This window comes from Paramisgurnus dabryanus, chromosome 2 (genome assembly GCF_030506205.2).
Source record: "Paramisgurnus dabryanus chromosome 2, PD_genome_1.1, whole genome shotgun sequence".
NCBI lineage: Eukaryota > Metazoa > Chordata > Actinopteri > Cypriniformes > Cobitidae > Paramisgurnus > Paramisgurnus dabryanus.
In genome coordinates, this window is record NC_133338.1 from 31,520,131 (window position 1) to 31,547,125 (window position 26,995).

The 26,995-nt window shown below is 38.6% G+C and overlaps 1 protein-coding gene across 5 annotated transcripts in view; it reads left to right on the forward strand.

Moving 5' to 3' along the window:
- Positions 1 to 26,995, forward strand: part of plekhg4 (pleckstrin homology domain containing, family G (with RhoGef domain) member 4) — a 65,110-nt gene that overhangs the window by 11,799 nt on the left and 26,316 nt on the right. For 3 of the 5 annotated variants that reach the window (XM_065267552.1, XM_065267553.1, XM_065267555.1), the window contains exons 2-10: positions 3,323 to 3,520; positions 6,747 to 9,573; positions 15,725 to 15,916; positions 15,996 to 16,119; positions 16,265 to 16,358; positions 18,769 to 18,855; positions 21,209 to 21,325; positions 21,564 to 21,662; positions 23,855 to 24,003. In XM_065267552.1, the coding sequence (XP_065123624.1) occupies positions 3,323 to 3,520; positions 6,747 to 9,573; positions 15,725 to 15,916; positions 15,996 to 16,119; positions 16,265 to 16,358; positions 18,769 to 18,855; positions 21,209 to 21,325; positions 21,564 to 21,662; positions 23,855 to 24,003 (3,887 nt within the window). The remainder of the gene's footprint in view (positions 1 to 3,322; positions 3,521 to 6,746; positions 9,574 to 15,724; positions 15,917 to 15,995; positions 16,120 to 16,264; positions 16,359 to 18,768; positions 18,856 to 21,208; positions 21,326 to 21,563; positions 21,663 to 23,854; positions 24,004 to 26,995) is intronic. The other 2 variants (XM_065267554.1, XM_065267556.1) reach the window with 2 other exon arrangements.

Sequence of the window (26,995 nt, forward strand, 5' to 3'; positions counted from 1 at the left end):
TGCAGCAGTTTTGAACACATTATGCCCCAGTTAACCTGCTTCTTCCCCATTAGTCTGTTGAGAACATAATAAGAAGATGATTATATGTTTCTTTGTGTTAAACTCTATCAGCTATAAGCAATGCTAAGTCCTTTATACTTTTGACAAATTGATAACCTCCTGCCAAACAATACCCGTGTCTGTGCATGCACAGTTAGTCTTATTGTTTTAAAGAGCATGCAAAATACACTTTTACAAGGTGTGTTTTGTTTGTAAATAAGTGTGTTGGCAGTATGTGAGCAATGAACACCCCACAATGAACAACATCCATCCATCCATTCTTTCTCTTTTTATGCTGGGCTGATTTCCCCCCTTCCGACAATCCTATCTTTCCGGATTATCTTGATGGTTCTACAGATAATTAGGGGCGACAGTGGCTCATTGGTTCATGTGGGTTGTCTACAAATCGGAAGGTTGGTGGTTTAGTCCCCGGTTCCACCTGACCAAGTGTTGAGGTGTCCTTGAGCAAGACACCTAACCCCAGCTGCTCCAGACGAGCTGGATGGCGCCTTGCATGGCTGACACCGCAGTCAGTGTATGTGAAGCAATATTTAAAGCGCTTTGGATGGCCATTGGTCTATGAAAGCGCTATATTAGTGCAGTCCATTTAACATTATGTTATCAGATTTTCCTTTGGTGTGAGGTGTGTTCAGAGTGTCCGAACTTGATCGTAAGAACGTCGGAGCTGTCCCGTGCGCGAAACACACGCACACTCTTGAGATTATCACATGAAACGAAACAATATCAAATCAGAAAGCGAGATGATGGAAGACGGAAGGAGTCATGGAGGAGCACAAAGTGAAGTTGATGCAAAGTGAACTTCTACAAACCATGTTCCATCTGTCTCCATGACTTTATTCTAACCCTTTTTTCCCCTTGAAAATAAAATAAATAAATAAACTGTCTGCACACTTGAATCCTTAAAGCAAATAATCACAAAATTGAATCACCAAGCTTTTGGTCAAAAGACCATCCTCAGGGCATACAGACAATAAATGTAGCAATTAACTTAACTGTGTTCAAACACATCAGGATTTGCATATCGTCCGCCATGCTTATTCTGAAGTCTCGCGTGATTTTGCAAGATGTCCTGTGTTCACAGTCGAGACTCAGTTCGTGTGTGGTGGGCTGTTTTTGACACATAATGGCACCCCACACACTATAAGTGCAAAACATCCTTTGTTTGTATCACATTTTGAAAATCTTATAAGATGTAAAAAATCTTTTAGTGTGTACCCAGCATTAATCCCCAACATGCTGTTTTGATTCTCTTGTTAATGTGATGTCACATTGATAAAGCCCTGCCCACAGCTACTGACTGACAGTCCTGCACTACCATAGTTTCCGCCCTCAATAAGTTGTACGCTGTCTTGCCATATCTCAATAGTGAGTTACTATTTTCTCAGACTGTATTCACAGGAATCAGATCTGCTTTAACTAAAAGCGAGCTTACTGTCTCATTTGGTAGAGAAGTGAAGAGCTGTAGCTCATTTGCATTTAAAGGTACAGACACAAAAACAGCAAGTTTTTGCTCTTGCCCAAAAAGGAGCATTTTGGACATGCTTTAATAAATAATCTATGAGGTATTTTGAGCTGAATCTCACAAACACATTCAGGCTTATATTACATCTTGCCCATTTACACAAGAATTAGTGTATATACACACACACATATATATTATACATTATTTGATTACATGTATTCATTTTTGTGCAGTTATGTAATGCAAATCTGCAAACTATAAAAGAAAAGAGAAAGTGCCTTTGATTTGTTTTTCAGCATCTCTTATTTTGTTGTGTAGTATTTTGCTCTGGCTGATTATCTCACTCTTTTTCTCCTTCAGTAAACACACCTGTGGACATGTATCCTATCTAGTACTTTCTTATCCTGTAACATTCAGTGGTTTATGTTCAGGGACGTTTTTCTCATTCCTTCTACATGATATCACTGCTCTCTCATAGTCTGTTTACTGCTGGTGGAATAAAAACATTTATTCACTGTGCACCTGTAACCTGGGGTGCTTTGAGCTGTGTTTTAGTCTGATCATTTCCATGTGCTTCGTTTCTTTTTCTCAATACTATCTTTAACTCTGCCCCTGCTGTAGTTTTTCTGTCAATACAATCTTCCCCTAGATTGCAAATTATTCATGTACACACACACACACACACACACACTATACACTAGGTGGATAAGGTTATGTAGAAAGACAGACAGTAGTTATAATATACAGTACTTGTGATCTTTAGCTATCCAAGTAGTGTTATGAGATACATAAGTCTGACTGTAATAAATACACCACATGAAAACAGCCTGACAGCCAGGGTGAGATATTAGGCTTTCATCATGGTTTGGGAACACTTTAGTAGTAAGTCATTTTTAAACAGGTATATGTGCCATTCACTTGAAAGCATATGATTATGTAAATAATTATGAATTGTCATGCATTTAAAAAGAATTAGTCATGTGGTAAACACAGTTGTTCCCATCCTGCTGGTCTTTATGTTTGTGGAGTAATTCATGAGTGATTCGGGACAAAGCAGTGGTGTCTGAGGACGCGTGTAACCAAACATTTTTGCATATTCATGTGTGTTTTAGGCAAGTAATGAGGCCACTGTATAATTGTATAATAATGAGTTATACAGTTATGCAAGTGATCTATGAGAAAACAGTTAAATGAAATAAAGAAATTATTTGCGGATCAGAAAGACAAAAAATACATTTGTGGGGCCTTGGTTGACATGGTATGGTTATGAAGAATTAATGGCTGAGTTAAGTAGCGTAGTAGCCTGTTTCTTAAAGTGTGAATGGAGCGTCTGATATTTTTAGCAGCTTTTTGGTTGGTCTTAAAGAGTCATGTTTCATTGCCGGTTGCTGTACTCTTTTGAGCTTCCTCAAAGTGAAAAGCCCATCATGGAGACCACCAGGAACGCTGATCAGCTGTTTTCCGGACACGTGCACAAGATTTGCCTTGGTATTGACAGACAAGAACAAGCTTGGGTGATTCAGTGTGCTTCCAGTATGAATAAGCTGGACTTGCAGAATTTAATCTTGCTGTCTCTTGGTTTGATGGACAGCATTTTGCGTTTCATGCTGTTAGGATGATTAGTGGCCTAACTGAAGTCATCTAGCATTCTCTTTACACATGTCAAAATAACAAACAAGGCAAAAACACTGCTGATGTAGATGGTACACAGTAGAACTTTTTATATCTGAAATCAAATTGGTCTTGTATATTTATAGAGCTTCTGCTGAAAGCTGAGCGTGTCTGTATGTTTCTCTCCAGGACTCTGAATCTCTGGACAGCTGTATCCAGAGCTCGCTCTCTGCTCTTTACCCTCCGTTTGAAGCCACTGCGGCCACCGTGCTGTGCCAGGTGTTAGACGTGGTCGAGACAACATATCGCGGAGACGGACTACGCTACATCATCGACTTCCTGGTGCCTGCAAAACACATCCTACAGAGCATTCAACAGGATGCATGCGTAAGTGTCAAAGTTCCCTTTCATTTGAAGGAAATAAATAGACAGAGAAAGGGAATGGGGTGGGTTTCCCATCTGGTACGAGTGGAGAACCCTCTAAATACCATAGATTTGAAGTAAATGGACAATAGAAGGCTTGCTGGTTAAGCTAGGTAAGAATTATGGATCCAAAATAAAATATGTGCCCATAAATGCTTGACTTTTTAATGTGAAAGGAAGAGATTGAATGTGGATAACTTAAAGGGACACTCCAGTTTTTTTGAAAATATGCTAATTTTCCAGCTCCTCTAGAGTTAAACATTTGACTTATACCGTTTTGAAATCCATTCAGCCCATCTCCAGGTCTGGCGGTACCACTTTTAGCATAGCTTAGCAAATCTAGAAAATCGCAACTTTTAATTTTCCGTCGGTCTTAGTACATGATGATACTACAGAAGAATCAAGTTTTAAATAGGAAATATATCGAAATGCTTTGGTTATTTTTGAGCGCAATGCTAATGGTCTAATCAGATTCAATGGATTATGCTAAGCTATGCTAAAAATGGTACCGCCAGACCCGGAGATCAGCTGAATGGATTCCAAAACGGTAAGAATCAAATGTTTAACTCCAGGGGAAGTGGAAAATTATCATATATTTTTTTTTTAAAGTGGAATGTCCCTTTTAAGCGAGTAGTGTATCAGACATACATTATAAATTTAATTCTGTACTCTTATAAAATCTCTAGACACGTATTCACCTGCCTTCAACAGGATGCATGTGCGAGTTACACATTTCCTTTTCATTCTTCTGCTTTTCTTACTCATTGCTTCACTCATTCTTTTAATCTAAGTCCAGCATTCCCAACTGTACTGTCATAGTGTGAAATCCGGATCTTTTTGTTGATCTGTAGTTGTGTTCTGTCATGTCCTTTTCTGTGTGTATTGTTTTGTTAGCTGAGCCCCTACTCATCATTAGTCATCATAAGGGTGTTGCTAGAACACACAGGCATGTTAAACAAAAGCAATGCAAAGCCTGTTGGCCCAAATGTTTGTGTTCATGCTTCTTGTTTTGGTTATTTGAGAACAAGCCCCCAGAAGTCCTATCAGCGCTTCAGAGCGCATGGATTTTTCCCAGACAGATCTTTAGTGTAGCCCTCACACAACACAGTTACACAAGTACTTAGCACACAGCTGTACAGAACCACACATTCACATACTCCACACAGCTGTCTACACTTTTACATGCTCTTCATGCTCCATTTTAGCTGCTGGTTCCTCAGTTACAGTTTTCATTGTGACACCCCCATATGCTGAACAGCAAGGGGAGGACAGGGCTACAATTATGTTGACATGAACAATATACCCCAATGGCCACCATACGTCTGAAAGATGTTTAAGATTTTAACCTAAGCATGTTTAAAATATCAAAGGTTAGAGTCTGTGATAGCTGATAGTAACACCACCAAAACTTCCCATTATTTAAACTCTCACGCAAATGTTTAACTGTGATGTCTCACCATTTGAAGGCTAGCACAGGTTGAGACAGGGATGTGCTTTAGTGTGCACCTGAAAAGGCCCATAAACAAAATAGTTTTTACCAGTTTATGTATACTATATGCATTTATGCTCTCTTGAACATGGTGGGAACAGCTGCTCTTTGCTGCACCTGGGGTCAGTGAAGTATCTCCAGGTCTGTCTCTTCCTCTCATGTAGGTAGGGGCCACAGCTTGGGTTTTGGAGGTGAATAAGGATATAATAATGGGAAACAGAAGCTTTAACTAGGAGGTCTGTGAATAAAAAGCCCTTTCACCTCCCCCATACCCTCAACACAAGGACACACAACCCTTCTTCCTCCCTTGGCCTCCTCTGCCTTTCAAAGGAAATGGGTCATTATCAGCCAACCAGAGTCAAGCTCAGAATATTCATTTCTCTGGTATATCCGAAAGCAGTTTTGAATCATGTTACACAGATTGGGTCAGTATTAAAGTCTGTGACATGGCCGTCAAATCATATGGGAAGAAACCCAGTGACCTATGGAGTCATTTTGGGATTTAATGGAACTGTTTTTTACATTCTATAGCAGAGAGGACATTAAACTGCAATTTTACTGCTTTTGTGGTGACGTCTTCCTACTGTGAACATTATTATTCATTTAAATGAAATAAACATGGTTGAGAGTGACTGCAGGGCTCTGAATTGAGTTTCAATAAAGGGGCTTATTGTCTAAACTGTCTCGGTTATGAACTAAAGAAGCATCCGGGTTTAACAAGAACCGAATGTGTCTTCTATAATCCCTGTCTACTCTAATTCTCTGTGATCTTATTATCTGTAATTTACTGCTTTGCATGAATTGGATGGCATCTTAAAAGCATGCTAAAAGTGGAAGAAAGATGTTATTTATTAGGCAGTTAATAAAGCCTTAATTGCATTAGTTCAATTCTGTACAAATGTACTTGTATAGTACTTTTCACAATGCATTTTGTTCACAAAATGGTTTAATAATGTCAAACCAAAAATAATGTCTTAGCGCTGAGAGCAATATAAATCTATCTTTTATATTATTACTTGTTACCAAGGTTTAAAGGTCACGTTTTTCCTGGTCCTATTTTTCAAACTTTAGTTAGTGTGTAATTTTGCTGCTAGTGCATAAATAATACCTGCAAAATGATAAAGCTCCAAGTTCACTGCCAGGCGATATATTTTCTTTAACAGAAGTCCTCTACTTCCCAATTGAATGACGTCAATATAAGAGTTTTTGACTAAACTCCGCCCACAGGAATACGTCAGTCGCCAGCTTTGGCTCAAACGGCTCTGCTAAGCTAAGCTGCCGTCGTCGTATCACAACACACTAAACAAACTACACAATCAGAATTTGTTACGGATTTGTGAAGGAGGGACTTCATAGAACATGCAAGACATCAGCCCAGTGAAAACAGCGGTATACAGATAAATTGTGTGAAAAATACTGTGATTTTTAAATACGAACCATGAACACATGTTATATTACGCATCATAAAAACAATCACAGCTTCAAAAAAACACAGAAAAAACGTGACTTTTAAAAATAATCATATTTTTTTCATATTTTCTGTAGATTACTTAACTTGAGAGAATCTTACCACTAACTGTGTTTTGCTCGATGTTATTGCAAGTCTATTAAAACATATGTATTTTTGCATGATGTAATGCAGACATATAGATTAACAATGATAGATTACCTGACTGATTGTTTCCCCCATTCTCTCGACAGTTCCCATATTGTGGTTTCCTGTTTCGTCATGAAGGCTGGCCACTGTGTATCCATGAGAAAGTCATAATCCAGCTTTCCACTTTGGACTGGCGTGTGTTACAGCCAAGTGACTTCTACTTGCAAGTGACACCCTCACATAAAAGCCCCCCACGCATCACATTGAAGTGCTTGGCTGTTAGCGGGCAGCATGTGGAGGAACTGGATGTGCCGGAGTTAGCATACACCTCTCTATTTACCATGGACTGGCTGGACTCCATCAACCGGGAAAGGACTGTGGTCAGAAAAACCGCCCTGGAACACTGTCTTTTATCGGCGGATAATGATATATTTAGGGTACCATGGGAGGATATTGTTCACCCAGAATTTATCAGCAGACCACCCAAAGTTACAGAACAAGGTGAAAGTAGAGGGGTGATCAAAGAACATGGGGACAGAGAGAGGAGAAACTCTGACATAGATCAGGAGGACAACCCTGATGATATCGAATGTAGGATTTTTATTGACACTTCCACAGACCAATCAGGGGAGATGGATTGTTCAAGCAAAAATGGTAAACTCCTCCCAGCTCTTGAAGAGGTTAATAAAGATAGCAGTGGGAGAAGCTCTAGCTGCACAGCGGAGGATTCCGAGGGCGAGTATGTAGAGCTGGCTGATATCTCCTTACCACGTTTTTCCCCACAAAAAGGCTCTCTCACTCAGGCCATTAGCATGAACTACAGAAATCTACATAAACCGCAAACGGCTGGACCCACTCAATCTAAAGCTAAACCAACAGACAGTCTTTCAAAGCCGGGAGCATGCTCGCAGAGCATGGTATGTGCCATGCTGATTGAGGAAAACCTAAATGACACCTACCAACCTGTGATCTTAACTCCCACTGTACCAGCTGTGGTAGAGATTTCACATCAACGAGTGGAGAGGCCTGAGCCCACCTGTGCAACAGGTACAGCCCACTGTGACAGTGTCTTTAAGCATGCATCTGAGAAAGAGTTGTTTACGCAGCACTTTGATACTGCTTCCCTTTCTGATATCCCAACATGCAATACATCACAACTAGACAGCAAACCAGTCAACACATCACAACTAGATGACAACCTAGTTAGCACATTACTTGCAGACGACAAACCAATAAGCATGTCTGAACTAGACAACCAACTAGTCAGCACATCACAACCAGACAGCAAACCAGTCAGCACATCACAACTAGACAATGAGGCAGTCGAAATCTTAAAACCAGAGAACAAACTAGTGAACACATCACAAGTAGATGACAAACTTGTCAGCACATTACAAGCAGACGACAAACCAGTAAGCATATCTGAACTGGAGAACAAACTAGTTGACACTTTACAACCAAACAGCAAACAATTCAACACATCACAAATAGACAATGAGCCAGTGAAATCTTCACAACTAGACAACCAATCTCAATTAGACAACAAACTAGTCAGCACTTTAATACCAAACTGTAGAACAGTTGAGACATTACAACCAGAATGTAACTTAATTAGTGTATCCCAACCAGACAGCGAACTGGTCAATGTGGTCCAGCTTGAGGGCAAAGAAGTTAACATATTTCAACCAGTGTTACCTAGTACTTTAGAGAGTGAATACTCAGAGCAAGCTATTGTTGAACAACAAATATTTGATCCAGCTGAAAAACAAGAAGTCAGTTCTGAATCTAAGCAAGTGAGAGTTGACAGAGAATTGGAAGACAGTTCTGATCAGCAAAACAACAACTTTTCCAACTCTGAGCCTTTGACTGTCAGTATGTCATTACAGAAACAGACAAATCACACAGAGTCCAGCCAATGTCAGGTACACGCATGCATTCAATCAGCACCTGAAAAGGAGCATGTTCTTCCTGTAGACCAGTCAGTCCTTGAATCTCCTGCTATAAATAACGACCACCAGACATTTAGTGATGGTGGCTATAACAAAGAGAAATCTGGTGACTGTATTGCCAGTGCTCTGGAGGAAGGTGGGCCTGTTTTGGCTAGTCTGCAAAGGAAACAGGTAGTCTTCGCCTCTGTCACCACAGAGCCTGAGGAGAATCTGGTTGCAACATTTTCCCAGGATCAGGTGAGGACAGAGCCCTCTGAGAACCAAATAACAACAAAGGTAGAAATCCAAAAAGTTGAAGTTTGCCAAACAAAGAAAGAACATGTAGATATAGAAGTGGATGAGTCATCTTGCAAGGAGGCAGAAAAGGTGGAAATTAAAAGCAGTATAGTAACAGAAAGAACAACAGAGAGAGATATAGTTGCAATTAGTACTGCAAAGGAAGTTAAGACAGCTCAAACAGGTCTGGTTGATACCACACCCAAGTCTGACTTTACATCAACAAGTATTCAAGTTCACAAGGAGGGAAGCACCAACGTTGGGACAGACACTGATATTGAAAAGAACAGGGGGGATAAAGAGGCAGCAGACGAGGGAAGTGGTGTGACCTCAAGCTCAGAGGTGATTGGGGTCAGTACTGTGACATGCCCTGTGGTTGTGAATGAGCCTGAGGCCATAGTGCCAAACTATTCCGAAAATAGAGTTGAGTCAGCATGCCTTCAAGTCCCTGATCCAGCCTCAGAGGTGCCAAACACAAATGGACACACACACCCAGAGCAAATGGACACACACACTCATGACACACTGGTGAAGGGAGATGACACACCCACTGCAGAAGGAGGGCAAAAAAGAGAGGAGGAGAGAAAGATGGAAGAGAATGTAAGGAGGGATGAGGATGGGATTACTTCCTCTGTGAATGGCTCTCCAGCAGAGCATCAACAGCAAACAGACATGGAGTCCCATTACCATCAGCAGAAGGAGCAAGGTAGAGTCATCTTTGAGTCATCAAGTTCATCCCTCTCACTTTATACTTTCTTCCTTTTGACAAAACCTGTTTGCCATTGGTTCCATCTCTGCTGCATCTACAACACTTTCCTTTAAACTCCCTCCATTCACTCAGCTGATCAAGAATCCTGATCCTGCTTGTTTTCCTCCTCCTCTTCCTCCTCATTCACCTTATTCTTAACCTTATTGACCATTATTTCCTGTTTCAAGTTAAATTCCTCATTTTCTATTTTTTTCTTCCTCACTTGCACTTTTTAACGGAAGTGTTTATGCATGAATGAGACTATACAAACCATCTCTGTGTCTCTCAGAGGCTGTTTGTTATAGTTTGAGTCATTTTTCACTGTTCATCCATTGCCGTGTCCACCAAGTATATTTTCACTAAATTAGCAGACCAGCTGGATGTTATCCCTGTAAAGAGTTTTTCAGTTGCAGACCTCTGACAAGTTACAAATGGCTCTCAAATGGCCGGTGCCATGGCCTGAAAGAGCTGCTTTTCTTCATAAGAAAGAGCTGAAAGAAAAGCGTGAGACTAGCTTTGCAGCAGGTCATATTTTGGACTGTAGATAGTTCAATTTTAGACACACATATTCATTTTATTGAACACTGTCCAAGATAGATGGTTTCACATATGAGCTGTAATAGGAAACAGCTGAAAAGAAGCCTTGGTCACGTGGAAGGTTTTTGCTTTGTGTATTTTGGTCTACCGTGTTTTATTTGACCGGGAGCTGCTTGTATGCACATTCAAAGCTGCTGATAAGGGCAACAAACATTCTTGGTAGGTTATGATCTTGGATTTTGAAGAATATCTGCCATGGTTGTTATTGGAGTCCTGACTTTGCTTCATATTAAAGATTTGGTTGTCCTGGATGTAGGGCTGCACAATTAAATGAAAAACAAATCAGTTACATTTTCGGGTGAAACAATTACATAATCACCAAAAGCCTCAATAACAGCCAGGGCCTGAAATTAACACCCGACCACGCGCCAAATGCGGGTGGATTTTGCAATTGGCGGGTAACACTGTCAATCTACCAGCCACATTGGCGGGTAGCCAATGCGAATCAGCGATGCGCGGGTCAATGTATAAACACTCCCGACCGACATTTTCAACTATCCCGCCCGCAATTTTTCAAAATAGTTTTTAAACCCGACCGACTGACCGCGGCCCGAATATCATTAAAATATTTGTTTGGGTAACCGGCAACCGCTCATTTCTTATCAAGCTGCGCATATCACTGATGCAAATTGGGTGATTCATTGAGAGGATGCGACTGCTGTTTCGCAACGTTCATGCGATTGGAAAGAAGATGAGGCACTTCTCTGACTACGTTTGGATGTGCGAGTAAGTTAAGTATTAAACTGTTGGTGAGATGGGATGTGAACGCAATGCTGACATAGACTACAGTATAATCACAGTTGCACAGATGTGTAGTCCTGCTGTGACGGATCAGAACTCTTGATGTGTAAACTTTAAAGAGAGTTGCGCTACTGTGTCTTATACTGTAGTACATTAACATACATTTTGCGAATACAGTAATGAAAAACAACGTATGTGGGGCGTTTATGTGCGCAGTTTGTGCCCCCTCTGTCTCTGTGTGCGCGCGGGTTTAAGGGACCTCAATAGGGAACATATGAGAGACTCGTTCCTAAAAGCAAGCGTACATAAAATTTTTCTGCTCTTGACAGGGCACATATAATAAACAAAATTATCTCAACAGTATTCTTATTCTAATAAAACATTTCGTTATGTCTTAACTTAAGTGTATGTTTAGAGACTAGAGAGTCAAAAACTGTGTCTGTGCTGGTCTTAAAGAGACAGTAACCTCAATTAACATACTTAAGTCTGTGTCATTAATGTTAATCAAACAACCTAAGACAAAGAGAAATTCACTTTTGTAGCTCTAAAAAATAATTATATTTAATTAATATATTAAAAACAGTGTTATCATTCACTATTCAGGCAAAAAAAAAAAACTGGCTGGTAAAAAGTCACTGTGGCAGGTGGATTTCTAAATCCACCTGCCACAGTGGCTGGTGGTCAAAAAAGTTAACTTCAGGCCCTGATAACAGCTGTCCATTTGTGCTTTTTGCTGTATGTTTCAGCAGTATGTTTGGGCATCAAATACAGTGGTGAATCAGAAATTTTAAAATTGATAAGATGACGTGTCTTTTAGTCATTCGTTTTGGATTTTTTACTTACAACATAACTCCCATAATTATTTGTTATTTACATTATATTATTTAATTTTGGATGTTTAGAACTTAAAATTTCAATGTAAAATCTATTAATCGTCAATAATAACCGCAATTACAACACCAAGGTGAATAAACGACAATTATGATTTTTGTCATATTCGTACCTGGATGTGTTCACCTGGTTCAGGTGTGGTACAGGTGTGAAAAGAGATATATGAGATAGGTGAGGTGGGTGGGCCTGCTGTGGGACCACAGAAAATGCAAGGGGTAAGCGGAGGGGGTGTTTAAGTGTATGGTGAATGGATATAGATGGAGTGTTTAAGTAACAGAGAATGGATGGGGGTTACACTGCTTTGAAGAAAGGAATGGCAGAAATAATAAATGATGGTGTGTTTGTTTTGGTAGTTTGACTGTGATGGATCTTATTCTTTCTCTCTCTTAGTGGGTGGTTCATATACCCAAAACACGTTTGCGTTTCAGTACATCATCAGTGCTAATACCATTATTAACGCCATATATTTTTTCTTTTTAACGTGCATCCATATATGTTGTCTGAGAGTATCAGGTTTATCTACTGTTAATTAAACGGTTATAAATGAATAAGATTTAGTTTAAACATTTGTTTTGTGACATCTAGAAATTGAAAACGGTTATAAATGACACATAATCTTCATTGTCAGCAGTTTGCTGAGAGAGCATTTGAGTGTGCTTTTTTTGAAAGGCAAATTATCTTTGCACAATGTTGTTAAGCTCTAAAAACCTCTTCAGCATGAAGACTTTAATGACATTTCAAGCTGTGAGAGAGAGACGATGAGGTGGGCAGATGGAACACACACTTTTAGAAAGACTGAGGACCTAGGTAGTATGGTTAAGCTCAGTAGGCGTTCCTTCGGTAAGCCATATTTGAATTAAGACTGGCTGGAGTATTGCATTTACCAAAGTGTGTGTAATCTTTAAAACAGGCACACACAGGCAGTATATGCACACATTCACACAAAGGCATTTTTTAGGATAATAAATATGTCTACTGTATGGAAATATTCTTGTTATAATTGAGACATCCCAAATTGTCTGGCTATTTGGAGTTCACATCAGGAAATGAAAATCAGATAGAAATAAGAGAAAAGAAATGTATAAATAATGAGGACAGAGGTGATAGCCCATGGGCTTTTCCAGGCTGAACTCCAGACTGCGGTGAGAGAGTGTAAAGCCAAAACGCTCTCTGCTTTGCCCTGTCTGGGGCAGCACTCAGCTCCTTAGGGGTTTCTTGTCGTCTACTGTCTCAATGCGAGTGATTTCTGACAAGGAGCAGATTGGCTGGATGTTGGTACCGAGACGTTTGTAGCTTGTTGGGTGAAGGTATAAATTCTTACTTTTCAAATTTACAGTAGCTTCAATCTTACTAAAGAATAACATTCCATTTTGTTTAGATTATTCAGAACCAAATATCCTTATTCTGAAATATAGCAGTATCAGCCAGATTTTGCTTCAGAACAATTTAACCCTGTTTTTCCTGTCCTTATGTAAGAGTCCCGGGCTAGATTTGGAATTCCCAGGACTGCATCTCATCTGTTTTTGATCTCAGTATCTGTTTCCTTCAACAGTAGCGGCAGTGCATGGCAGTGCACTGGAGCACAGCTTTAGTTTTATGACTACCGGGCGGAAACTGATCTCTACTTATCGCTGAGCCCTATCATACTGTCAAGTATATAGGCACAGATCCATCCCTCCCTATGGTTTGATGCACAGAGTGATACATGGAATGCTTTGAAATTGCCCTGAAACAGAGAAGGGTGTGTGTATGAGATTTTAAGGTCAAGCCACGTGCTGGTACAGACTTAATAACTTCATTATTTGTACTTGACGGTCTTTCCATTGGATTGCAGGGATTAAAGTTTTCTGGCACCGTGCCGGATCTCAGGCGTGTGGCCTTAATATCAGTTCAAGTTCATGTGTTTGCCTACAAATAGTATGAGAGGAACACATCTTTCACTTTCAACCAAACTAACAAACTAGCCAATCAGAAGTAGAATAAGGCGGGTCTTTAAAATGTGTGGTTGAGATCCAGCAGCGGAGACGTCACCTAGCAAGTAAATGTAGTAGTGATGGGAAGTTCTTTGAATCTCGTTCATCGAAATGAACTAATCTTTTTTCCAGTCCTTTCATTCTTTCCATTCATTTGAATAGGATTACGTGTTATTTCACAAATTCCCTCAGAACGACCACTTATGCGAAGAATTATAACATTAACATTAATAAAAATGCTTATTTCATTATTTCTTGACATTCACAATAAGCACTGAAACCTGAACTGTAACGATCAGCTTACCTCTTAAGTCAGTCCTCGTGTACAAGACATTGTGCTTCTGTAGCATGACAGTCCGCTACAGGCTGTGTATATCGTCCGGAAACAGAATTGATTAGTTCATGTCTCGAGTTTTCGGGTTTGATTCGAGTCATTCGATCTTTCCAATATAAGGCTATGCAGTCCATATCGGATATAGATTGGATTAGTTCATCTCTTAAGTTTTGGGGTCCTCTTTTGTCATGTACTGTCCCTGGATACAGAAATTAGTTGATAACTGCAAACCTTATAAACGAGTTAGTTTGTTCTTACTCTTTATCCATTTCAGGGCAATTTTTTTTTTATATATCTGTGAATGTGGTAAGGGAATTATTAAAACCTTATCTGTTTGAAATCACATTAATAAAGCAAATATACTTGTTTGTTGATCACTTTTTATATTTTTAGAAAATAATATATAATATAAAAGTATGGGAAATTATCATATTATTGACTTTGCTATTACTGATATTTCTCTAAAGACTTCTCTTGTTATGTTGCAACTCCCTTTTGTAATTACTGAATAAAAAATAGATAGTATACAGGAAAGAAGTGTTAGGATTATTGCATAATCTTGAGTCTGTAATAAATCACATAAAAGTTGCATTTGAATTGAAAAGTCACATGTAGTTAGCAAAGTATTTTCATATAAATTGAATGTACACTTATTTAATAATAAACATGCCTGTGTAACCTACCTTTATAACATAGCAATAATGCACTAGACATAAACACTCTACACATAATTGTTGTTTATTGTTTATACTGTTTATCATGCCAGCAAACAAAATGTTTAAAACAATTAAAACACACATAAAGATTCAAGAGATAAATGTTACGGCACATAACCAATAGATGTTGCAAATTGGCAGTCAACACAAAATGAATAAATCCTTCTCTGATATGAATTGTTACTTCGGAGTCATATTTAAAGATTCGTTCAAAATGAACAAATGGTTTATGAACGACCCATCACTAAAACGTAGTCAGCAGGATGGTAAGTTTATGAAGCCTAGGGAAGAGGACTTTATTGATTAAGGACTTAAATCAGTGGTGTTGGGGATGGATAGAAGAAATAGACTCATTTATCAAGTTGTGTATGTGGCTTGTGTGCCCTATTTTTACCATACATATATGCAACCAAAGATTTTTAAGAACATACAATTCCTCATAGATCTATGTCACTTATTTTTACTCTGAAAATGCACCACATTGATTTATTAACATTAAAATGCACAAAGTGACTTAATTTGTTCAGTCTGATGGTTTACTTATGAAGGCATATAGTAGAGATGTGACCCTGCAGAAGATGAGATGGTTCAGAAAATGGATGGATAGATGGATGACCAAAAGATTTTGTTAATTTTGAAATATTTTACATGTTACTAAGCAATCAAAGTTAGTAACAAACTAACTTGCATTAATTAAATCAACATTATCTGTGCTTATACTAAAGAGTGAAGAGATGCTATGGTCTCTAGTGGTACAATAGATTGTAGATTAACTATCATCAACCTAATCCTATAAACCAATTCTGATTAATATTTAGGTATTTATATGTTTGACTCAACCAACCTCTATTTTCCAGCATGCGTTCAGGCAGTAGACAGCATCGATTGCAACCTGTCTGCTACTCCTTTGCTAGCTAAGAGCCATAGGGAAGTCCCCTCAGCAGCTCCTTTACCACCACCAGCAATCTCCCAGAGGACCCAGCCTGCTCTGAGTGAAACACACGGCATCAATGCTCAAGTCTTGAGCTCAGGAGTGCTCTGTCTGCCTGGTAAGAAACCGGTTTCAACACTAATAGTCTATTCAAATACAAATTTGGAGTAAAAAAACTTTTCATTTTTTAATCCTAGGAACAAGAGATAAATCAGGGCATGCACTTATGACAGTGACAATGAGGAACACTATCTGGTTAAATCCTAACTGCAACAGTGGAGAGCTGGTGCGGATCATGGTCTACTTCTACACCACACTCAGGTAAACTACCACTTAGCTGTTACAAATCTGGCTGTAGGCACCATATGTTTAATTTATTAGACAGTTTATTGGCCAAAAAGTTTTTTCTTTAGCTGTGATGTTTTCATGAGTTTTTCCTTAATTTGAATCTCCATGTGATTTACAGGAAGGAAGTTAGTGCCCTAGGTTTGACTGTCCTGGTGGATGCCCGTAGGTGTTCTCTTGTCCCTGCTCTCTTTAAAGCCTTCAACATCCTCCAGGTACACACTTGTTCATATCCACGAGTGAATAAATGGTTCTTAAGCAGCCGTATTTCTCACAGAGCATAGCATCACATAGCACTCCAGCCATTTCCTATTTCATACCTACTTTAATACTATGGGGAATGCAATGCGCACATGCAATAAACCTTGAGATTTAACCTTAACATCCAGTCAGACCAATCTGCTACTGAGGAATTTAGAGTTTCCGTCAACAAAATCGTTATTGGTTAAACCTTGACAGCCCGTCTTTCTAAAAGGCAGCTGAAAACAACACATAATAAACAATAACAGCGATTTACCAACTGCGGAAATAAACAATGAGATTCCCATGCATTCATGCACTATAACATGCTGAGACATGCTCACATGAGAGTATGAGGGCAGAAGAGATTTTTTCCTCAGCTAGGATGGTTATGGTTATGTTGCTGAAAACTACTTTAAATTAGGATCTGATGTGAGAACCTGGATTCGTTCATGTCCTGTCAGACTTAATTGTGTACATTTATTTCAGTGATTTGGAGAATGGATGTCTTATCTAATATGTGTGGTCCTACAAAGTATGTTCATTTGAATTGTCTTAATCACCACATCACTCGCAATGTAAGATTTGAGAAAACCAATAAACACTCAAATGATGTTTTAGGAACTTGATCCCTGAGCACTTTTGATGCCATGGGTCTTTATTCTGCTTTCTTCTACTGCCAGAAACCTGCACAACCAATACAAACAGTGACTGAGGCCATGCCAATGCTGACTTCACTTACTGCCTGATTTAAACACAAAGATAAGAATCAGCAATGGAAAATTCACATCGAGGAATGCTTTTAATCACAGTGTTGTTTTGGACAGTACAGAGCCTCTCTGAGAAGTTCTCGTTGTCTCCGTCTTCTCACAGCTGCAAAAATTCCCCATATGACCTACTCTTCTTATGACTTTTTTCTTTCTCTTTGATCTCACATTCATAATCCACGATGAAGAGCATACAAGTGCTGTCTTGTGGCTTTAGACAGCATCTTGATGTTTTAAGATAATGTTGAACAATGCAAATCCCACGTGTGTTCAGATGCCCTTGAGTGCAGTCAGGGTCAGTGCTAATGCTGACAGATGAGAATAATCTGAATGAATGCAGTCGCTCAGTGCCTGGTCCTCAGGGAACATCTATGGGCTCCCTGCACCACTGATACTATCATCTTATTATAGATGGCCTTCTGAGCTGACAATTGCACTTCTTCTATATAGATATGTTTGAAATGTGGCCAACCGAGGTATTGATTTTTCCTCTTGGTTTATAAATTGATTTGGCAAAAATATAGAAAATCTGTGGTTTAAAACGACACTTCACTGTTTTTATACTGAATTATATACTTATTATTATTATTATTATTCTGTACAAACCTTTGATGAACATATTTTCTAGCTTCCTATCTTACTTTTGGCATGTTTATATCATACCCTCTCTGTCTCTCTAAAATATTTTATTATTTACTAGATTTTTGTTTACTTTTATTGTTTATTCATTACCTGTCACCAAATCTGTGTCTTTAAATTTTCACATGGCAGCCGAAAGCTGAGCCATATCCACATTTTTATTATGCTTAGAATGCATGGAAAACAATGCTCAGGGGATGAAAACTGCACCTGGCAATAAATATCAGCAGTAAATATATCTCAGCCTATCTAAGTTTTTTTGTTGATGTTTCTGGAACATTCTTCAATAAATACTATTGATGTTTTTTTTTTCTTTTCGAGAAAAGTTTTTCTCTTGCTACTGTTCTGATGTAACTACAATGGTGCAGTGCATGAAGACATGGGAGAAAACAAAAATCCTTGTCTGTTTTTACAGGGTGTTGTTTTCGTCCTTTCTTTTGTTATGATGCATGGAACTGTGCATGCATGCTTTATTAGACTGACAGAAGGCTTTTTTATGCGTCTGAGAGCTTAGACTGTAAATTATTTATGTCTGATTATATAACCTGTGGAAAACTTTTGTTAAATGATGTTAAAGCTTTGATAAGGATTATTTGTGCAAGTTAAACTCCATTAACAGCACCATTTTCACTTATTTCAACAAATTTTTCCATGTAAAAAATTGTGTAACATAATACTGGTGAAATATAACTTAAAATCAGTCACTTTACCATCACTCATGTCATAACCTTTAAAACCTAATGAACTTACATGAAGCTTGGCTTGAGACCTGAAACACAAATGATTTCTGCAAAGTACTATTTACACTGACCAATCTCTACTCAGGAATTATGATGTTCTTGTAGTACAAGCAGCCATCAGAGTTAATAATATGGGCTTTATTGGCAGCAGTTTAGTGATTGAAAACATATTTGCAGATTAGTCATTCACATGGAAAACCAAGATGCTGTTTATAATAAAGTCTAATTATTCTCTGCAGGAAGCCTTGCCTGGATGCATTCATACAGTACTGCTGCTGGCTGACAGAGATCTGGCTCTACGCATGGAAAAAGCTTACTCTTTTCAGGTAACACACACACACAAAAATGACTCCTGCATTCATTTGTTGTGGTGCTACATAATGTGGTAATTTTAGGGTTATGTAGGTGGATATAAAGATTAAGAAATGCGTACATACTGTAAAAACACACTCAATATAAATAGGAACTATACTATATAGCTTACCTGCATCTCAGTTTGGTAAAGCATTGCGTTAGCAACACAAATGTTGTGGGTTCCCGGGGAACGCATACTAATAAAAATTACAGATGCACCAATAATATAAAATTTCTGTTCCGATACAGATAATTTGATTACTTATGGTGCGTACACACCAGAAGCGAATTTAACTATTTGCGCAAGTAGATTACATACAAAGTCATTTCAATGATGCATATAGACTCAGGGCCGACGCAACCAACGCGAATTGAGCGCCGCAATTCACCTCAAACGCGTTTTTTCAGTGCAACTCAAAAAAACATTCATCTCAAGCTGAAAATTTGCATGACACAATAACCACAAACAAATATGTATACCAGGGTTCCCCAAATCTTACCCTGGAGGGCCAGTGCACTACAGCGTTTAGCTTCAACTCTAATCAAACTTACCCACCTGTGATTTTCTAGGCTGCGTCCGAAACCGCATACTGTATAGTAGGTACAGAATAAGATGAAGTACCTACTTACTTGCCGTTAAAACAGTAGGTACTGTATAGTATGAATCCTGGTAGTATGAATGAGATTCGGACGTACTACATCCGCCATGTTGCTACATCACGTGACATCGTCGTCATCACGTCATGTCATTCCAGCGCGAAAACTGCCGAATGCCTCTTCTTCTTCGTTGGATAACTTATCTCCCGGGGCATCATGGGATAGTGAAGTGTCCATCGTATGCACACTGCAAAATCTAACCGGAAGTAGTAGGTCATCCGGGCACTTTTCGCGTACTGTTTTTCGAATACTATGTATTCGGACATACTACTCGCCTCGCCTACTGCTTTTCGCGTACTATATAATATGAAGTAGGTGGTTTCGGACACAGCACTAGTGATCATGAAGACCTTGATTAGCTTGTTCAGGTGTGTTTGATCAGGGTTGTAGCTAAACTGTGCAGTGCTTCAGCTCTCCAGGGTAAGATTTGGGGAACCCTGATGTATACATTTCTTTTCTCCTGACATTCTTTACGGTGGTTCCCTCTCACATTCATGCTTAAAGGCTTGTTATGTAGCTCATTATGCGAGTCTTTTGTTTCCTCAGCTGTCAATCAATCCTTCTCGCAGACGGCCCCTCTAAACAAAGGAGTGTCTTACAATTTCTAAATCAATATATTGTTTTATGTGAATGCGTAGGCAGGATGATTTTTTACATAATTTTAAATACAAAACTCTAGACTGCTAGATTCTGTTTAGAAAAGTCTTGTGAAAACATGTTTAGTATGGGTTTTGTGGACTTATATCAGTGACTTAAAAATTTAGCTTTTTTAAAAACCATGCATAAACATTTTTCTCTCAAAAATACAAACATTTACATACATGTTGCTCATATAATATTGTAGCCCAGTTTGTGCTGAACGCAGTGTTATGAGGCACTTGCCATTAATACGTTTAAAGCAACTGAAAAAAGACCAAATGTAAGAGCATGTCAGAACATCTGCCATTGTCCCAAAATGGTCGGACCCCAGAGGGTTAAATCCTGCGAGTAATCTAGAGCGAGAAACACAATGCTTCACTTCTGGTGCGTGCGCAGCATTAGAATGACATCTGCCAATACCAATATATACCGATAGTCTGTTTCAAATTATTTTGTTGTAAAACCCTGAAAGTGCAGAACTTACAATCTTCAATTCTGTTATCATTGTCAAACAATTCAAAATAATCACACAGCGTATGTTCAGATTTTTTTCATTAGGATATAAGCTGTTTTTAAACAAAATTGCTTTCATCTGCCGATACCGATCATAGGTTTATACATTAGTGCGTAATGTACCCTAATAAGAGTAACCCAGTACTCTGTGATAAATAGATGGCTATTTTAAAACTCAAGTGTCTAATCAGAGTGCCAGAGTTATTCTCAGCTGAAAGACTGACTGAACTACAGTAGCAAACACAGTCTGTTACTACGGTATAAACACAATCTATTTAAACATATAGGGGCAGGGTTTACGACAGGGTTTAGGTTAATCCAGGACAAGGCCTTAGTTATTTTAGGACAGTACTTTTATAAACATATCTTACAAAAAACATTACTGATGTGCATTTTGAGACCAAACAATGACACTGACATACGTTAAGATATGTCAGTGCAATATTTATTTAAAATTTAGGCAGCTCAAACATGCTCAAACTTTGGATTTCATAACATTTGTTCTGTGTTTGTCAGGTGGAGCTGTTAACGTCAATGAAATCTCTTCATAAACACGTGGACATTGCTCATCTTCCCACTGAGTTTGATGGCACCTTCCCTTATTCCCACAGCAGCTGGGTCACTTTCAGAATGGTGAGAAAATCCTTATAATTGTCATCATCAGCAGCTGTATGACTAACATGGATTAATAAGGCAATAAGCCTTGAACATGTGTTGCACACAATTTACAAAGGGTAATTCTTTAAGGGCCACAAATGCAACATGATGAAAGACACTAACACTAAACAATACATTTAATTACTCATAACTGACAAAAATCCTCCACCAAGTGTGGAAATAATTAAGGCTCTGTTTTATTTTTGGCTCTCAGAGGTTGGAGCAATTGACCAGGCATTGTGAGGATGCTGTAAACCTGCTTCAGAACAGCATCAGCAAGCTGGAGTCCACAGTGCTGCCACCTACAGCAGAGGTACTACAATAGTCAATAAACATCTGTTTCAAAAGCAGTCCCATGGGAAACACGCTGCCTTTATGGTTCCATCCAACCAGAGTTGCTGTTTTTACCTTACTATGGCCAGTTAGAAGTGTTAAATGCATTACAGTACATTATACAGTTGATGCACTTAGAATGTATAGTATTGCATGCATGCAGCTTTATTGATGTTTATGTAGCACCATGGCACTGAGACAAATGAATAAAGCAATGGGCTCCAACTTGTCACATCATAGAAACTGTCCATTAGTCAGATAAACAACATTGCAGCTTCTGTACTTTCAATTTGCCACTGTAACCTTTAGCATTTTATAAAGCAAACTGAAGGTTTAAATGAGTTTGTGTGTCTCCATCTCTAATCTTTATTTCTTGAATGCACACACCTCTTTTTCTTTAAGAGTTTGGGGATTAAAGGCAGTTAGTCTGGGATCTAATGTGCAACAGGTTCTAGTTATAAACTGAGATTTTAGCTGCAAGACACCCATGACTGTATCATTCGGTGTGACATTGAACTCTTCCTCTTTTGGACATCACTTTGGCACTGAAGTCTTTTTATTCTGAAGGACGTTTACAGCAGTGGCACCAGCATCCAGTTACAGTGATTTAGAGACAGATCTATTTAGGAGAGATGTCTAGTTTTAAATAATAGTCTGAGTAGACTTCAGTTTGTGTGTGGTTTGGGTTAGTGTGTCAAGGCTTTGACTCAGTTGACCTCTGACTGTCACTTGAGGTCATGAGAGACCTTTTTATCCACAGGCACTGGGCGAAACCAGGCCTCATGAGAAATAATGATCTCCCATAGGAGTGTTTTATCTGTAGCCATCTTTAAAATCACTTACTGAGGTTTTTTTGAAGAGTGGCATGGAGAGACAGAAAGGTTTTTGCGGTATGGATTTCTGCCCTGTGCTGAATGTTAAAACAGCCTCTTTAGGAAGAAGTGAGGCTTAGAAGTTAAATGACTAGAAAACAGTCTCAGACTGTCCTTTCTTTTCTTTTTCACTTCTTCTTTGCCTTTGTCTTCACGAAACGCTGTACAAAGATTAAGTGCACGCATTGAAAAAAGATAGGGATGTATTAATTTGTCTAAGTTGAGGTAAAAACATAGTAAAATATTTAAAACCGGTGGTGTTTTCCTTTAAGTTGACAACACATACTACTGGGAGACATTTATATACAATATATAAGGTGTTTGTTTTGAAACAATTTTGCACACTAAATGGTACAAACATTGGTACAAACAGACAAAGCAAAAGCAGATTAGTGCTATCATGAAATGGGTCCTTTAAGTGTAGAAAGGCAGCTACACCTACAGACACCGAAACACACCTGAAAGCATGACAGTAACATAGAGTACTGAAGTTTAAGCTCATCTGATCTTTTAATAAGTACAAACATGATATAGGATTAGATAATGGAAGTGTTAATGTTATTTAATGAATGATAATAATGCAGGTGTGTGAAGCGCTACCACACCGAGCACAGCTAATAGTCCAGAGAGATGACTGTGGGACAGGAACATAATGATGGGGTGTGTGTACTGGACATGGGACTGGTATTATTTGCTGAGATCAGTAGTTATGATGTATATGTAATAACAAGGTGTGTGATCTGGAAGACAATGTGATTTAGGCAACTGAAAAATAATGTATATATTATACATCACCATGTTTCTTATGCTTTTTTAAAAGTCTGATGAGTTTGTACTCGATTAATAATTTTGACTTTGCATGAGTTCCTTTACTACACAGGTGCACAGTACACCGTATGATTCAATACTGTTAAGGCATAGTTTACCCAAAACTGAAAATTAATTTACTCATTCTTTATAACACTTCTTTATTTAACTCTTTGATAAATGTTGGTAAGCACATAGTTGACGGTACCCATTGACTTCCAAAGTATTTGTTTTTCCTACTATAGAAGTCAAAGGGCACAGTCAACTGTGTGCTTACGAACATTTATTAAAATATCTTCTCATAGAGGTATGGAACAACTTGAGGGTGAGAAAATGTTCATTTTTGGGTAAACTATCCCTTTGAGAGACAAGATAATTTTATTTAGATAGGTGAATAGCTTTAAAAAAAATCCTACAACATTATTCTCAAACTTCCAGTTGTGTCATTTTATATTCTTAAAATGTAATGATACAAGTATATGTGTATTTACAGGAGGCTGAGATCTTGTTGAATAAGTACAGAGAATTGATGAGGAGTGTTCTGGACGACAGCAGGTTGGTGCGGCTTCAGCTGGAGGGAGGAGCTGCTTTGTCACGTCTGCGAAAGGAAGAGACCAGTGTCAGCCTCACCGAGGACTACAGGTGAGATGAGGCCATCGCAAAAAAAAATTCAAATGTCAGAGAGAGTGAAAATGCATTTTTAAGCCTCTGATGATCAATGTTAGGTTCAGCTCAAGGTTTTAAATATTTTTTCCCACAGCTGAGCCAAAAGAAATGTCTTTATCTGCACTTAATTATTTTCTTCCTGAAACAAACACACAGAATCTCAGACCTAAACAGACACCGGTATGCACATGTGTCTGTGTCTGATAACAGTCTAGTTTGGATGAAATGGGGCTCTGGTGCTACTTCCTGTTTAACTTTGTTTAAAACTTGGAGTCATTTCTGAGCTGGCTTATGGCCTTCTGCTTAGACATACAGTATAAACATACACTTAGAGCCCAGTGTTTGTGAGGATCTACTTTCGATATTCCTCTGGTACTCTGATTTCAGCCTCATTCATTTTGATAGGCCCAGACAGATTTTATGCAATCTTTTACTTTTCTTTACTAAATTTGTGAAATACTTTTGGATATACCAAAACTGCACCACTTGCAGTATGAAATGAAATGGCAATATATGTTCAGGTGTATAGCTCGAAACAAATGACATGTCTTCTTATTACTCATAATAATTGTCAAAATCAGGAAATGTTCTGAACGCAGTTTTGCAGGTGAGATTTTGCAGGTCATTTCTGAGTGAGAAGAGCTTTAGTTACCATTTGCTTTTCAACACAACTTAACAGTTCAATAGTTTTGTATAGTGTGAGCCTAATTTACATGCAAAATGGTTTGCACATGGTTGCGTTTGTTAAGTTAATATCTGCACTAAGGGTGTCACAATTTCGATTTTGTCAATGCTGCCATGCCCCCATGTCACGTCCGGTCGGCTTTCCAAGTGGGAAAAAACATGTTGAGTGCTGCGAGTCAACCTCCTCTAACTTAGCAAGCTAGCGCTACAGATAGCATGGCAGATGCAGGAGACACCAGACGAGCTGCCCTTTACATTGGAAACAAAAAACAGCGAGCGCCTCCTGCCTTCAGCTGAACTCAATCAGTACAGAGTGCGCACGGGTGCACAGCAGAACGGCGTCTGTGCCAGGACCGGTCGTTTTTCTAAACTGAGATTCACAACAACTTATTTGAATTGCTTAAGAGTTATGAAAACAGCATTTAAACATGACTTATTGGGGTATAGTTTTACAATCTCGTCTGACAGTAATAATAGTGACCCTGATAGCAATAGGCTCCGGGGCGGATCCGCAACGGATCCAGACCGGAGCTGTCGGCTTCGGAGCAGATCCGTTGCAGATCCGTTCCGGAGCTTATTGCTATCAGGGGAGTTTTTAAGGTGCAAAGTACTGACAGGAATGTTCATCTGACAGAAAGTTTTGTTTATCAGGTATGTGCGTGTACCATATTTTTCCTCTGACAGCAAGACTAACATGGCACGGCATCTCCAGGGCATATTATATTTCATAAAAGTCTAGTCTTTGTGCTTTCAAAAAAAAGTAAAAATCGAGAATCGAATCATGACCTTAGAGTTGAAAATGTAATCTCATTGAGGATTTGTGACACCGCTAATAAGTTTTTAAGATGATTTAAATTTTTAATGCATATTTGGTATTATTTTCAAATTCTTTGACTTTCTGTCAGTTTTGCTTGTTCTAAAGTTTCTCATTTGCCTCCAAAATGAAACCTTAGCTGAACTGTTCACACACTAACACATCACCTGAATGCTGACAGACACCCAAAGACTGAATCACACAGGTGTGACAGAGTCATAAGCTCTGGACATTAGTGAACAAATCCAGCTTGTTCATGCTATTTTTTTCTCTTTTTTTGGACTAGCCTAGACTTTATCTTCTTAACACTTCCTTCAGATCCTAAAGCTGAACTATGACCTTTCTTCTTCACAGACTTGCCGCGCGGCTTAATTCAAAACAACATTTTTGCGCATGCTAAAGACGCAAAATATGAATCGCCCCTTACTCATGCATGCTTTTGAAAACTTCCTTTAATTTGCTAAATGTACATTAACGGAAAGAATGTTGTCCCCCTAACAGTTGCTGTTACCCCCCTCCTTAAAACATTGTATAATTTAATAAAAGAAAATGCAATATTGGGTCTAAAACGACTCTATAATAATAGCTGCTTTAATAAAATACCTTCAATCTAAGCTCTCAATCTAAAACCATAGTACTAGGATTAAATGCTTTATTGAGCTGGCAATAAAAGCTTCCAATTTTTGATACATCCATCTTAGACTTATCTTTCTCTGCTTCTTTTTTGTCATTCTCTCTTGCTGGAATGCCTTTGATATTTCCTGCATACTGTGATAGGCAGTGTTTGCTTTGGGTGTGTACTGTGAATAATTGTTGGGTTTTAGAATGACGTAGAGGTCACTGATTAGCCCCTCATGCCGCTCATTGTGTTCAACACACAGATTCTTTCCAGCGCTAAACTTCCATCACAATCCCAGCTAGATCAAAAGATTAAACTTTGTATTGGCATGCAACACAAGAAAGATATTTAAACTGATCTTGTGCAGTTTAAAAGGAACATGAACAAAAAATGTTCTTCATAAAAACATCTTGATCAAAATCAAAAAAGTGTAATCTTCCGATTTTAGACTTCCATATTTATCATTGACATTTCTGACATGGTTGATATGTATTTGGATAAGCATGTGCATAGATTGGATAACTCTTTGACTGAGTTAGTTGACATGTTTGACTAGAGCACAATACAGTATTGTCTAAGTACACTACAGCAGGGATGAAGTCATCCAGTAGACATCAGCCTCTGCTGCTTTACACAATGTGCTCTATCATTGTGTGTCAATTCACATTTACACCCACAAATCATTTATTTTTACTCACAAATATTCATGCAAAATATTGATATTGTGTTACATACTGTGCACATGCATTTACAGTATACAGTCAAGGTTTTTGCTAGATTTCAGTCTTTGTATACTCTACACACAACACATGCTGGCCGGCACCACTCTACACTGACCCTCTGTCTCCAAC